Source organism: Clinocottus analis, unplaced genomic scaffold, assembly GCF_023055335.1.
Source record: "Clinocottus analis isolate CAN_PGR_092001 unplaced genomic scaffold, fCliAna1.0.p SCAF_1, whole genome shotgun sequence".
Classification (NCBI taxonomy): Eukaryota; Metazoa; Chordata; class Actinopteri; order Perciformes; family Cottidae; genus Clinocottus; species Clinocottus analis.
The window spans coordinates 25,040,399-25,054,869 of NW_027175820.1; the positions used below are offsets into that span (position 1 = coordinate 25,040,399).

Sequence of the window (14,471 nt, forward strand, 5' to 3'; positions counted from 1 at the left end):
ATAGTAAGGATTTATAAAGTTAAGGTATTTTGTAAAAAAAAAAAAAAAAGATATTTAAAAAGTAATGATAATGTTATTATAAAATGTCATTGTGTCATAGTATGGTGAGGAAAATACAGCGTCGAAAGACAAGTAGTGCATGTATAAACAAGTCAGAGAAATATATTTGTATAGTTTGTGTTGAAAAAAAGTCACCCTTGAGTTTATGTTTATGTTGTTTTAAAATATGCAAGACATAATTTTCTCTAACATTTGCAGATTCAGGCGATCAAATGAATCCAATACTTTAATTAAAATAAAGGATTTCTCGATAGCATTTTTAATTTTTTTTTATTAGAAAGTAATTTTACAGTCCTTCAAAAAAAATCTTTTTTTTTATATTCAAGCATTAGAAAACATGAACACAATTTCTAAAATTACAAAATAGCAGCTTAAGCTCTTTTTTCTTTCAGCTGATTTGAACAGAAATTACTTTTAGGACCAAAAACACTAGAATATACAGCTGGGAACAAATATTTTGGGATTTTTTTTTCAATGAATTCATGACCTTTGAAGCTGTATTTCATGTATTGATAATACATTTTTTATAATTTAAAGAAAATTTAAAAAAAAAAGAAGAATTTTAGCAAAATCATCAAAAGTCAAAAGGTCTTAATCCTGTAAAAAATCAATTAAATCCCATTTTCTGTTTCTGTCCTTGAGGTGAGTTGAGAATATCATCAAATGAATAATCCTCAAGTGTTTTTGTCCACCGATGCTTACAAAATTTTATTAATTAAATGTTAAATATCTTTGTTTCCGAGCTCAGAAAAACATGTCTGGTTTCTCCTTTATATTTCTAAATAATAGTGTCTTTTTTCAGCTTATTATTTATGCATCAAACAATCACATACTGTCGAACAAAAACACTGAAACTTTGACGTAGAATTTAAATTAAAAAACAAATGTGAAAGTTTTCTGCTCTCCTACGCTCCTTGAAACAGATTTCTGGGTAAATGCTCGTACAGTAATAATAAATCAGAATACTACACGAGTCAAAGTGTGTGTGTGTGTGTGTGTGTGTGTGTGTTCAAACGTTCAGCTGGCCCACGGATCTTTCCCCGTCTTCTCCTGAAACACAGGAAGAGGGGCAGCGTTTAAACCCGGCCGACCGGAGAGAGGGCGGGGCCTAAAGGCGCGCATGAAAAAAAAAACGGACACATTTAACGACGAGTCGTCACCTGGTACTTCCTGTAGTGCGTTGGCGTGCTGCAGTGCTGCAGCTTGGCTTCGTCCTCGTCGGCGTAGATCACCTGACACAAGTTGCAGAAGTAGCCGACGACCGGACGAACGAACTCCGTCCCTGTGAGGAGAACACAAAACGACCGCACGGTGAGGGGACAGTGAACGCACCACCGCGTGAAATGATCATTGAATGAATAACGCTACGCAGTGCATGTGATAGACAGAGGCCGAGGTGGGTAGTATGCACGACCTTGATACGCCCCATCAACCCTGTCAATCACCTTGTAGCCCCGCCCCTAAAGCGTCCCCTGCTTTATTCTCTGTTTGACTCTAAATGTTAATAATTTACTAAATGAACATCACGCTGTATAGAAGAAGACTTGAAACTAGAGGGAGGCATAAACTCATGTTTACAATGTTTACTGAGGGAATACATCAAGAGAGAAGTAGCGTCACTGATATGGACTTCTATACAACCAGAGGAGTCGCCCCCTGGTGGTCAGGAGAGAGAATGCAGCTTGAACACATGAAGCATATACTTCTATACAACCAGAGGAGTCACCCCCTGGTGGTCAGGAGAGAGAATGCAGCTTGAACACATGAAGCATATACTTCTATACAACCAGAGGAGTCACCCCCTGGTTGTCAGGAGAGAGAATGCAGCTCCAACACAAAAAGCATATACTTCTATACAACCAGAGGAGTCGCCCCCTGGTGGTCAGGAGAGAGAATGCAGCTTCAACACATGAAGCATAGACTTCTATACAACCAGAGGAGAAACAATGAGCTGAATTCTCTCACCGACAGGTCTAGTGGGTTCCTGCTGCTCCTCAGCGCCCCCCGCGGGTTCAGATTGTTGCTGCACTTGTAGCGTCGTCGCTGCCGAGGCGTCCGAGTCCTGCAGCCGATCAACAGCTGCTTTCTGCACACACACATTGTTACAACCGTTGTCTTGCGTTGCTCGTTCATATATACACACACACACACACACACACACACACACACACACACACACACACACACACACACACACACACACACACACACACACACACACACTGAACCACCGTGAGTATCTTTGAGGTCTTATAAACCACATTTTCACTTTGCGGCTGCAGAATGCTGCAGGTCCTCAGTGGTACCTGCTCAGTCTGTGGTTTGGGAGGGTCTCCGGTCGAGTCTGGTCGATCAGGACTCTCTGAACGCTTCGGTCCTGGTTCAGACGTCTCCATCTCTGGTGTCTCGCTGGAGGATCCGTCCTTCTTGTGGATCGCAGACTTTTGTCTCTCGTCATTCGTCGACTTGTTCTTCTTTTCCTTCTTTTCAGGCACCGAGTCGTTCTCACGGGTCCCTTTTCTTTTCAAGAGCTTGTCTTCTGGACTTGTTTTAGAGACTGACTCTTTTTCCGGAGCGTTTTTAGCGGCAGACTCGTCCTCGGCAGAGTTCTTCTTCTCTTCCGCCGAATAATCCTCCGGAGTCTTTTTTGATGTGGATTTTCTCTGTCGGGTCACTTTGAACGAGTCTTTTTCTTGAGTCTCTTTAGACGTGGATTCTGTTGCTTGAGTCTTTTTAGAAGAGTCTTTCTCTTGAGTCTTTTTAGACGTCAATTCTTTCTCTTGAGGCCCTTTGGACAAGTCTTTCTCTTGAGTCTTTTTAGAAGAGTCTTTCTCTTGAGTCTTTTTAGAAGAGTCTTTCTCTTGAGTCTTTTTAGAAGAGTCTTTCTCTTGAGTCTTTTTAGAAGAGTCTTTCTCTTGAGTCTTTTTAGATGTTAATTGTTTCTCTTGAGTCTTTTTAGATGTTAATTGTTTCTCTTGAGACCCTTTGGACAAGTCTTTCTCTTGAGTCATATTAGTCAAGTCGTTCTCTTGAGTCTTTTTAGACGTGGATTCTTTCTCTTGAGTCTTTTTAGAAGAGTCTTTCTTTTGAGTCTTTTTAGAAAAGTCTTTCTCTTGAGCCTCTTTCGACAAGTCTTTCTCTTCAGTCTTGTTAGAAGAGTCTTTCTCTTGAGTCTTTTTAGACAAGTCTTTCTCTTGAGTCTGGTTAGAAGAGTCTTTCTCTTGAGCCTCTTTCGACAAGTCTTTCTCTTGAGTCTTTTTAGACATGGATTCTTTCTCTCGACTCAATTTGGACAACTCTTTCTCTTCAGTATCGTTAGAAGACTCTTTTTCTTGAGGCTTTTTAGATATGGAATCTTTCTCTTTAATCTTTTTAGAAGAGTCTTTCTCTTGAGTCTTTTTAGACGTGGATTCTTTCTCTTGAGTCTTTTTAGACGTGGACTCTTTCTCTTGAGTCACTTTGGACGAGTCTTCCTCTTCAGATACTTTAGACAAGCCTTTCTCTTGAGCCTCTTTAATGGTGGATTCCTTCTCTCGAGTCACTTTGGACAAGTCTTTCTCTCCAGACTCTTTGGATGAGTCCTTTTCTCGAGTCTTTTTAGAAGAGTCTTTCTCTTGAGTCTTTTTTGACGTGGATTCTTTCTCTCGAGTATCTTTAGACGAGCCTTTCTCTTCAGCCTTTCTAGACGAGTCTTTTTCTTGAGTCATTTTAGAAGAGTCTTTTTCTTGAGTCGTCTTCGATGTGGATTCTTTGTCTTGAGTCTCTTTAGACGAGTCTTTCTCTTGAGTCTCTTTAGACAAGTCTTTTTCTTGAGTCGTCTTCGATGTGGATTCTTTCTCTTGAGTCACTTTAGACGAGTCTTTCTCTTCAGTCTCATTACACAAGTCTTTCTCTTGAGTCTTTTTAGAAGAGTCTTTTTCTTCAGTCGTCTTAGACGTGGATTCTTTGTCTTGAGTCTCTTTAGACAAGTCTTTCTCTTGAGTCTCTTTAGACAAGTCTTTCTCTTGTGTCTTTTTAGATGTGGATTCTTTCTCTTGAGTCCCTTTAGAAGAGTCTTTTTCTTCAGTCTTCTCAGCCAAGTTCTTCTTCTCGTTAGTCTTCTTGGCTGAGTTCTTCTCTTCAGTTTTTTCATCATCTAGAGTCTTTTTCAACATTAAATCTTTCTGTTGAGTCTCTTTGGACGACTCTTTATTTTCATCCTTTTTAGACGTTGACTCTTTCTTTGGGGTATTTTTAGACATTGACTCCTTCTCTGGAGTCTTTTTAGATGTTGGCTCTTTCTCTGGAGTCTTTTTAGATGTTGGCTCTTTCTCTGGAGTCTTTTTAGACGTTGGCTCTTTCTCTGGAGTCATTTTAGACGCTGACTCTTTACCTCGAGTCCTTTTAGACATCTGCTCTTCCTCTGGAGTCTTCTTGAAGGAATCCTTGCTCCCCTCAGACTTCCTCTTATCAGATTCGTCCATGTGTAGTCTCTCACTCCTCTTCCTGCTGCTGCTCCTGCCGTCCTTCCCCCCATCCTCGGCAAACTGAGCCGGCAACCTGTGAAGACAGGCAATCGGGGTTATAATGACCACAGAAATCTGAACGCCAAACAGAAAACGAGGCGAACGTTTGGGGGATTCTGACCCGTTGGGGAGACTCTTGTATCGGTCGGAGATGGTTGCGTAGACTTTGGAGCCGTAAATTATGACAGATTTACAGTTCATGTCTCTAACGACTCTCAGAGCCTCAGAAGAAGTCGACATCTCGATGAAACCCTGAAACAGACAAACAATGATCGAGAGATGTCATCAAAATTAACACACATCGGTGTTTACCCAGGGAATAAAATCTCCAAATGTATACGTTTACATACATACAAAATATAAAGGTATATCTGTTTTTTTAATGATTTGCTATATCCGTAATTAACTAACATTACAGTAACAAACACTTTCTCACCGCTCTGCGTCCGCTGAGCCGATAGAACTTCACCGCCGTCCCACAATCTTTGACCAGCTTGACGAAGTCGGCGTCTTCGTAGGGACACAGCGGTAGGTTGGTGAAGTAAACCACTCGGGAGGACGAAGACTGCAAAACAACAACAAAAACATCACCAACCACGACTGACGAACAAAAAAAACACGTTTTATCAACGTCATTATTTCCTCCTCACGTGGGATTCATCGCGGACTTCTTCATCTTGGACTTCTTCATCGTGGACTTCTTCATCTGAAACGAACAAAGCAGAAGATTCAAATCAAGAAGGGAAGGGTTAAATATTGTTGATAGTGACTGAGTGAGGACTTTCCAGACCCGTTGCTCTGGGTTTACCTTCGTCATCGGACTGGTCTTCCCCCAGTTCATCCAGAGTGATGCAGTTCTCCAGGTCTATCGGGAAGTCTGGTTCCTCCTGCAGACAAAACACCAAAAACCACCAGAGAAGTCAGAATTCATAGTTTGGAGCCTAAACATTAGTTTAATTAATAATCTTATCATTAGTAGTTCTAGTAAAACACAACATCATTCCCTCTATATATTTAAAATGTTTTTTTTTATGAAAAACTACAATTTTCATACATCACGATAATGTTTTCATACACCTTTACTGACTGGAGCATGGACGCATCCTAATGCAAGTCAATGGAGCCTCTGTACGTTAGCCGTTAGCTCCAGTAGCGCTACTCCCGTCGATGTCGCAATCAAAAAGCTTTAATGGCGGGAAAACTTAATTTCTCAGTTCGATGGTCAAACTGGGTTATTAATCCAGTGACAGTGATCAACTCCGGTTCGTTACACGGCCAATAAAGTATGAATTCAAAATGTTGTATTGAAGTATGATGCTGTGTCTCTACCTCGTCTTCCTCCTGCCGAGTCTCCTCTGCTTCGTCTTCCTCCTCCTCTTCTTCTGTCGCTTCCTTCTTTATCGCCAGTTTGTTCTCGTTGTCAACCTCTCCTATCTTTATCTCCATTACGTTCTCCCGATGGTCAACCTCTTCCTTCTTTATCTCAATTGTTCTCTCCAAATCATCAACCTCTTCCTTCTTAATCTCCATTATCACCCGATCGTGAGCTTCTTCATCCTCCTCCTCTTCCTCTTGATCTGAGAACAGAAACCACAAGAGTTGTTTTTTAAAGTTCGTCTCTGGTTATCCTTTTTCCAGAGACAGCCGAGGATTTATTCCTTTCTACCTTCTTTTGGTGAGTCGGTTTTCTCTGCAGGACAGTCGTCGTCCTCCTCTTCCACTTCTTCCTCTGCCTCCTGCTCTTCCTCACCGGCATCATTCAGAGTTTCCACACCTTCGTCCTCCAGACTCTCTCCGTCCTCTCCGATCACCTCCATCCCCTCGATGTCGCTCTCCTCTGCAGACGACCTGCAGGTACGATCACAGGTTAGAACAGCAGGTGGTCCTGAATGTGGGATTGACGTAAAACAAACAGGTAACACTCACTCTTCTTCTTCTTTCTCGTCTTCCTCCTCGTCTTCCTCCTCCTCCTCAGTGGCTGCTTTGTCTTCAGCTTCTGGTTTGGACTCTTTGACAGGGGCCGGATCACCATCAGTCCTGGACTGAGAGTCTGAGGAGAGAATAAGACAATAAAACTCGGGTTACAAGCCGCTACTACCATCGGTGGGCGTCCCCGCTGTAGCAAGCTAGCGCTGCTGCTAGCTCCCTGCTGCTGCTCGTGTCCCCGCTGCCCGAGTCGGGCGTCGAGCCGGGGCTAGTACCGCTACCTTTTGTGGTTGTCGGGGAGCTAGCAGCAGCGCTAGCTGGCTACAACGGTAGCTAGCAGAAGCACTAGCTGGTTACAGCGGGGACACCCACTGAAGGTAGTTGTAACCCGACTTTTACGGTAATAAAAAAAGGTGAATTATAAGAGTGGAAAAACGTATCAATACTGAAATACTTAATGTCATCATTTACACACACACACACACACACACACACACACACACACACACACACACACACACACACACACACACACACACACCAGTTGTTTCCGTTGTCTCCGGCACTGTGGACTGTTCACTGGACTGGATCCCTCTGTTGGATCTGGATCTTCTCTCTTTTCTGGAGTCGTCTCTGGATCTGGACCTGGTTCTGGTCGTCTTTTCTGTGCTGGATTCCTCTCTGGACCTGGACCTCCCCTCTCTGCTGGACTCGTCTTTAGATGCATCTCTGGACCTGGACCTGGTTCTCTTTTCGGAGCCGGATTTCTCTTCCTCCTCCTCTTCCTCTTCCTCCTCTTTCCCTCCATCCTCCCTGCTCCTCCTCTTTCTCTTGGTCTCCGCCGTCTTGTCCTCGTCCTCCCGGCTGGAGCTCCTCGTCCTCTTGCTGGACGGCGGTTCCTCTTCGTACTTCTTGGCTGCGTCGACGCGCCTGCAGGAACGAGGAGGATCCTCACAGATCAATAACCCGGGGATCGGAATCGGCCGATCAATAACCGGCCGGCTGCGTCGTACTCACATGAGGCTCTTGAACTCTGCGGAGAAAGACACTCTGATGGCGTCGTCATTGATCGTCAGAGTTTTGGAGGAATAATAATCCACCATCTTCTGAGCATCGGGAGTATCCTGCATCTCCACCAAGGCCTGAAGAACAAGTACACCTGTTAGAATATAGTACTACAACAGAGTACTACAACACAATACTACAACACGGTATCTACAACAAAGTACTACAACACAGTATCTACAACACAGTATCTACAATACAGTACTACGGAAATACAGTACTGCGATACAGTACTACAATACAGTATCTACGATACAGTACTATAGTACAGTACTACAGAAATACAGTACTACGACAGTACTATAGAAATACAGTACTACGACAGTACTATAGTACAGTACTACAGAAACACAGTACTACGACAGTACTATAGTACAGTACTACAACAATACAGTAAACTACGATACAGTACTACGACACAATTCTATAGTAGAGTACTACAGAAATACAGTACGGTACAGTACTCTGGAAATACAGTACGGTATGATACTGTACTACAGTACAATACTACGAAAATACAGTACGATACAGTACTCTAACAGCACTTTAGTACAGTACTACGAAAATACAGTAAGGTACAATAGAGTATCTACGATACAGTATTACGGAAATACTGGTATGATACAGTACTATAGTACAATACTATGAAAATACAGTAAGGTAAAATACAGTACTATGGAGATACAGTAAGATATAATACAGTACTACAGTGCAGTACTATGGAAATACAGCATGAAGTAAATCTCATATCCTTAGTTAATCGTTCTTAAACCAGAAGAAGAAGAAGAAGAAGAAGAAGAAGAAGAAGAAGAAGAAGAAGAAGGGTCTAGGTTCGTCTCACCATGGTCGGCAGGAACAAGGTGTACAGCGGCGAGCCGAAGCGCTTGACGATGGCGATCAGATCCGATTGGCCGTCGTCTCCCGACGGCGCCGGAGAGAAACTCACCACCGGAGAACTCTGTGAGGAGAGACGGGAGCGCCGGACCGGATCATTACGGGTCGAGAACACACAACGTTTCCTCTCGGCTTCGTCGCACTCGGAGCGATGTTCGTGCTCCACCATGTTTTTACAAACATGACTCCGCCCCTTCTGTTAAAACTCACGTGACCCGAGTCTCTTACCTGCAGGAAGTTGAAGGTGTTGGCGAGCCTGAACTCCATCTTCTCTCCGTTCACGGTGGGAGGATAGTTCCCGTGGAACTTCACCAGGTCCTTGGCCTGGTCGACGGTGCCCAGCTCCACAAACGCCTGCAGAAGAAAAAAAAAAAACACACACACACAAAAAAGTACGTTTCTTTTCGGTCTAAAGTCTGCGGTGCCTTCAGGCGCTCGTGGAAAAAAAACACACGTGACATTTAGACCCAAACAAGAAACGGACTGACTGAATGCAAAAACAGAGCCCGGTTGCACCGCGAGGGTCAATAATGAGCCGAATGGGTCGCAGCTCTTTTTCTGGACTCAAACAAAGAATAAATAAATAATTTTCAAAGTCCAAGTGTCCATTGATATTTTCTGCTGTCACGCAGCACTTGTGGGGACATTGACTGAGTTGGAAGGAGGACATGAATGCGACGGCTTGATTCATGTAATTTGAACTGTCGTGTGTGTGTGTGTGTGTGTGTGTGTGTGTGTGTGTGTGGGTGTGTGTGTGAGACTCACGAGAGACGGGAACATGAGGACCTTGACGATCTTTCCAAACGGTTTGGTCAGCTTCCTGAGGTACGCCTCGTCCACGGACTGAGCCGGGAACCTCACACACACCACTTTGCCCTTCTCTGACGTCTAAAAGGACACACACACACACACACACACACACACACACACACACACACACAGACAGTTATTTAAGTGCTCATAAAGCAGCAAATACACTAAACATTTCTGCTTTCTAAGTCTTTACCTTCTTTTGGGGGTTTTTATTCGACGGCGGGTCTGTTAAACACAGAAAACAACAAATGCTATTATTAATATATAAATAAATTAAAAAAAATATATATATTGTATCATTATATGTCATAATATGTCAGATATACGTCATAATTATTGGAGTAATATAAGCTGATAGACAACAAGAAGATGTCTTTACTGGAGGCGCTCTGATTGGCCGGCGGTGGCTGGTGGGCGGCGGCCTGTTCATCATCCTTCTTCTCTGATTGGTCGTCGGGTCTGCAATGACAAAGAGACATTGTAATTAGGATGTGAAGCTCTTTATTAAAACTACATGAATGGCATATGAGGGACTTTTTAGGTTCAAAGTAATTTACTAAATATTTATATTTATTTATTTTGATGCGTGGGTTCTTGACGAGAGAAAATATCGTACATTTATTCAACGATTTGACTCGGAAAAGAAGCCCTTTGAGCTCCGATATTGTTTTTAGGCCCCTTATATGCCGCTGTAGTTCTTTGTGGACACGAGCACTGGTTGTAGTGGGTGCAGTGGTGTGCGACGCTCACCTGCTCGTCTCCAAGCGACAGTCCCAGTTAGGAAATCTGCAAAAGAGACAGGACGAAGTTATTGAAACAGAAACAAAAGATCATCATCTTCACTTCACACACACATAAAATACAGTTTTTAACTGCTCTATTCTAGTCCTTTAGGGTCTTAGGTGTTCTAGGTCACTGAAGAGAAACCTTTTCCTTTCGAGGTGAAGAAGTCCTGAAACATTTCCAGACACTTTGCGCATTAGACGTGTTTCTAAAAAATGTTTTGGATGAAATATCACAATATGAAGCTTCTTTATAGTTGCTTTTCCTTGTTTGGTCACATATTATGTGTTCGAGGACCTTTTGGAAAGATGAAAATCTGACGATAATTGGCTTTTTTTTTTTAAAGCTTCTGGCCATGATAAACAGAAGCATGTTTGAAGAAAACACGCTTTTCTTTATCCCTTTTCTGTGCACTATCCAAAACCAATATACCAGTAACACATACATGAACGTATTATCTATGTTCCCAAGGGTTTTCTGTATATTATACCTTTTTAAATGAATCAAATGGGCTTTGCGGTTAAGGAGAAAATCGGAATTTAGTACGGGTATAATAACCATTCGGATATTCAGGGAAAATAAGTCTTGATGCCGTGAGGTTAAAGTGAGAGAAACTTACTGCTCCAGCAGTCTGAGCTGTCCGTCCGCATGGTGAGGCCCGTTTATGTGTTTGAGCCACACCTGAAAACACAAGAAGACGCACGGCACCGTCAATGAATCCGCCTCGAGAGACCGCGTCTACCTGCCAACTGCATGCCCCTCCCCCCCCCCGCCCGCATCAGACTCCGTAGAGAGAGCGGTTTGTTGAGGACGACGAAGACAGGTGTACTTACCTTCTCTGACATCACAGTGATATTACACAGAGAGCACGAGTACGGGAACCCCGGCGGAGACGTCCCGTGGAAGTCCACAGCTTCTTTCCTGGAGGGCAACGTGAAGGAGGCGGTGGCGGCTGCGTCGGAGACGGCGGGGACAAACCGGGTGATGTTCTTGACGAAAGAGGTCCGAAACTCACAGTGCTCCACGCGGGTTTTTGGGCGGTGCTTTACGGGCTGAGGCGCCGGCGCCGGCGCCGTGTGAACGGCCGGTTCCGGCTGAGAGAACTTGGAAGGGCGCTTTCTCTTGGTTTCGCTTCCCGGGGGGCTGAAAGGGGGTCGGACCTGAGAGGACGCGGCGTTGGCGCCTCGGCCTGTCTTACCGTACCTAGAGGGTCCCGTTCCGTGGCTGTAGTCCCGAGAGAGCGCTGGACCGGCGTCTCTGCCCGTCTCGCCGTAATCGGAAGGACCCGGTCGGTGGTTGTAGTCCTGAGAGAACACTGGACCGGCATCTCTGCCCGGCTTGCCGTATTCAGAAAGCCCTGGTCTGTGGTTGTAGTCTTGAGACGACAATGGACTGGCATCTCTGCCTGGCTTACCATATTTAGAAGGTCCGGTTCCGTGGTTGTAGTCCTGAGACGACATTGGACCGGTGTCCCTGCCCTTCTTGCCATAATTAGAAGGTCCTGGTCTGTGGTTGTAGTCTTGAGAGGACAATGGACCGGCGTCTCTGCCCTTCTTGCCATATTCAGAAGGTCCTGGTCTGTGGTTGTAGTCTTGAGAGGACACTGGACCGGCATTACCATAGTCAGAGTGTCCTGGTTTGTGGTTGTAGTCCTGGGAGGAAACTGAACCGGCGTCTCTGCCTGGCTTACCATATTTAGAAGGTCCTGCTCCGTGGTTGTAGTCCTGAGAGGACAATGGACCGGGGTCTCTGCCCGTCTTGCCGTAATCTGAACTTCCCGATCTGTGGTTGTAGTCTTGAGAAGACACTTGACCGGCGTCTCTGCCCGTCTTGCCATTATCAGAGGGTCCAGGTCTGTAGTTGTAGTCCACTACAAAGCTGGAGATGGACAACAACGACGGCAGGTCTTTTCTGACCGAGCCGCGGGTCCTGGGATTCCCCCAGCGCTCCTGCTCGGACGAAATAGGACCGGGTGTCACCTGGTCGAGAGGGTACTGGGGCGGCTGGCCGCGGGGGTGATCGCGGCCGGCGGCGGCGGGGTTGGCATTGGTGGCGGAGGCGGGGCGGCGGGAGGAGGAGGAGCCGGGGGCGTAAGAGGAAGAAGAGGGGAAAGAAGAAGGAGGAGGAGCATCGGGAGGGAAAGGCTTGACGGTGCCCCGCTTCCCTTTGATCTGCTTGAGGACTTGAGGCAGCGACTCGACGGTGAGGACGTCTTCGGGGAGCTCGGCCAGCAGCGCCAGGTCAGCGGGCTCCAGGCCGCAGCTGTCCAGGATGCCGAGGGCGCCGTCCCGCGGCCACGCGTTCCCCCTGGAGGAGAAGGTGGAGGGCGGGGATAAGGACTCCTGGGGCGGCCTGTAAAAGTCGCGGTCCGACGAGCCGCCGCGGCGGTGCCGGCGGCGCTCCGAGGAAGAGCCGCGAGGAGGTCCGGGATCGGGTCTGTGATCGGAGTCGGACGGAGGCGGTCTGTAGGGGTAGTTGTGAGACATGGTGGAAACGCTCGGGGGCGTCTTCTGCAGACAGAGGGTGTCAGGGGGAAGAAGGGGAGATGTAAAAAAAAAAATCTGACTTACAGAAACGCGGAGAGAGAAAAAAAAAAAAAGGACGAGGACGAGTTTGCGTCGAGAGGAAAAACACGAGCGGATCGGACGAGTAAAACGTACACGAAGGGAGGAGACGGCCTCAAAGAAGATGAAGGAGTCACTCAACCGCTCACCAAAGTGTTACTAAAGTCACCACATCCACCTTTGATTCGACCGCGAGAAAGGAAAGAGAAAAACACCCACCGCAGTATTCTTAAAAGGTGCCTGTGTCAAAGTTCAGTATATGTCATATATTTATATGTGTATTAAATTACAACCAGGTCTGTTCAGCTTATTGCAGATTAAAAAATATTTTGTATCCATAGTGGACATCATTGTATATATTAATAGTACTGGCTTTAAATATCAAATTAATTTAATGTGCCATAAATAACTTAAAGTATTTACTACAAGTGGAATGTAACATGAACTACATTTACTAAAGCACTGTACTCGTTGTTGATGTACTTGTACCTTTACCAAGTTAGGGTATTGTACTTTTTACTGTACTACTCAATGGTAAATATTGTACTTTTTAGTGTACTACATCTCAGAGGTACATATTGTACTTTTTACTGGACTACACATCAGAAGATATTTTTTACTGCACTACACATCAGAATGTACTTTTTACTGTACTACATCTCAGAGGTACATATTGTACTTTTTACAGTACTACACATCAGAAGATATTTTTTTACTGTACTACACATCAGAATGTACTTTTTACTATACAACATCAAAGAGGTACATATTGTACTTTTTACTAATACATTTAAGAGGTGCATATTACATTACGTTTTACTGTACTACATCTCCGAGGTACGTATTGTATTTTTTGACTGTACTACATCTCAGAGGTACATATCATACTTTTGACAGTACTACATCTCAGAGGTAAACATTGTACTTTATATTTGTACTACATTTGAACGGTAAATTTTGTACTTTTTACTGTACTACACATTAATACAGCAGGAACATAATCCAGTGTTGCTTGTAGAACATTTTAAAGCATTATACTTCTACTTCCAGTACTTTGTGGTGAGTCACGTAACGTTATACGTCACGTTTTGAAAGCTACATATTTCCCTGCAGAGGAGTATCGTCACCGTGTTGATAATATTAGTACATTTACCGCAGCTGCTTCCATCTTCTGTGTACTGCAGACTGAACAAAACGTGTACTCAACACACAGAACACGCGTACAGAAACATCTGCGTGAATGTCACACCTTTATAATGTGTGTGTTGCGAAAAAAACACAACACAAACAGACAACAACACCAACCACAGGCAGAAACAAACAGCGGGCTTACCTCAAATTAAACGCCGAATTTTGTCGAGCAACTGCCGCAGTTGCTTTCTAAATTCAGCCGGTAAAAAAGAAACTCAGGTGTGAAAACGTTGTTTAAAAGAAGACGAGTGCTGAAAGTCGTCGAGCTGTTTGGGTTCGTGACAAGCTAGCCAGCTACGTGCAGAAGCGCCATTTTTCTTCTTCTTCTTCTTTTTTTTAATCGTCTTCTTCTTCGCTGACTTGTTTACCGCCACCTTGTGGTGTGGAGGGTGCACTGCGATTTGACACTGATTTAAATATTGATTAAAATTGACTTGAATAAGTGAAATAAAATAGCAAAAAAAATTAAATTAAATGAAAATATTTTATAAAATATATATGTGTTGTTAATCAGTTTGCTGTTGTGCTTTTTATTAGTCCTTGAAAAAAATAAAATCACAAAAATGTAGTAAAAGTCATGTAAATGTGTTATATTCATGTGTTCATGACGTTCATTTTAGCTGAGTTTGAAATAATTAATATGCTTTTTTTTTAAAAAAGGCGCTCAAAA

General features: G+C 44.1%; 1 protein-coding gene across 1 annotated transcript; it reads right to left on the minus strand.

The window, feature by feature from the left end:
• Nucleotides 1-996: 996 nt before the first annotated feature.
• Nucleotides 997-14,094, minus strand: matr3l1.1 (matrin 3-like 1.1). The gene is made up of 22 exons (XM_068572162.1): nt 13,944-14,094; nt 10,880-12,556; nt 10,666-10,727; nt 10,014-10,049; nt 9,643-9,722; nt 9,457-9,488; nt 9,216-9,338; nt 8,679-8,804; nt 8,398-8,514; nt 7,509-7,633; nt 7,033-7,421; nt 6,492-6,615; nt 6,232-6,413; nt 5,895-6,142; nt 5,374-5,452; nt 5,216-5,271; nt 5,002-5,130; nt 4,687-4,817; nt 2,367-4,599; nt 2,026-2,146; nt 1,221-1,342; nt 997-1,110 (listed from the first exon to the last, which is right to left on the minus strand). The coding sequence occupies exons 2-22, from the start codon at nt 12,530-12,532 to the stop codon at nt 1,078-1,080; spliced, it is 6,201 nt and encodes a 2,066-aa protein (XP_068428263.1). The 5' UTR covers nt 12,533-12,556; nt 13,944-14,094; the 3' UTR covers nt 997-1,077.
• Between the last annotated feature and the right edge of the window lie 377 nt (nt 14,095-14,471).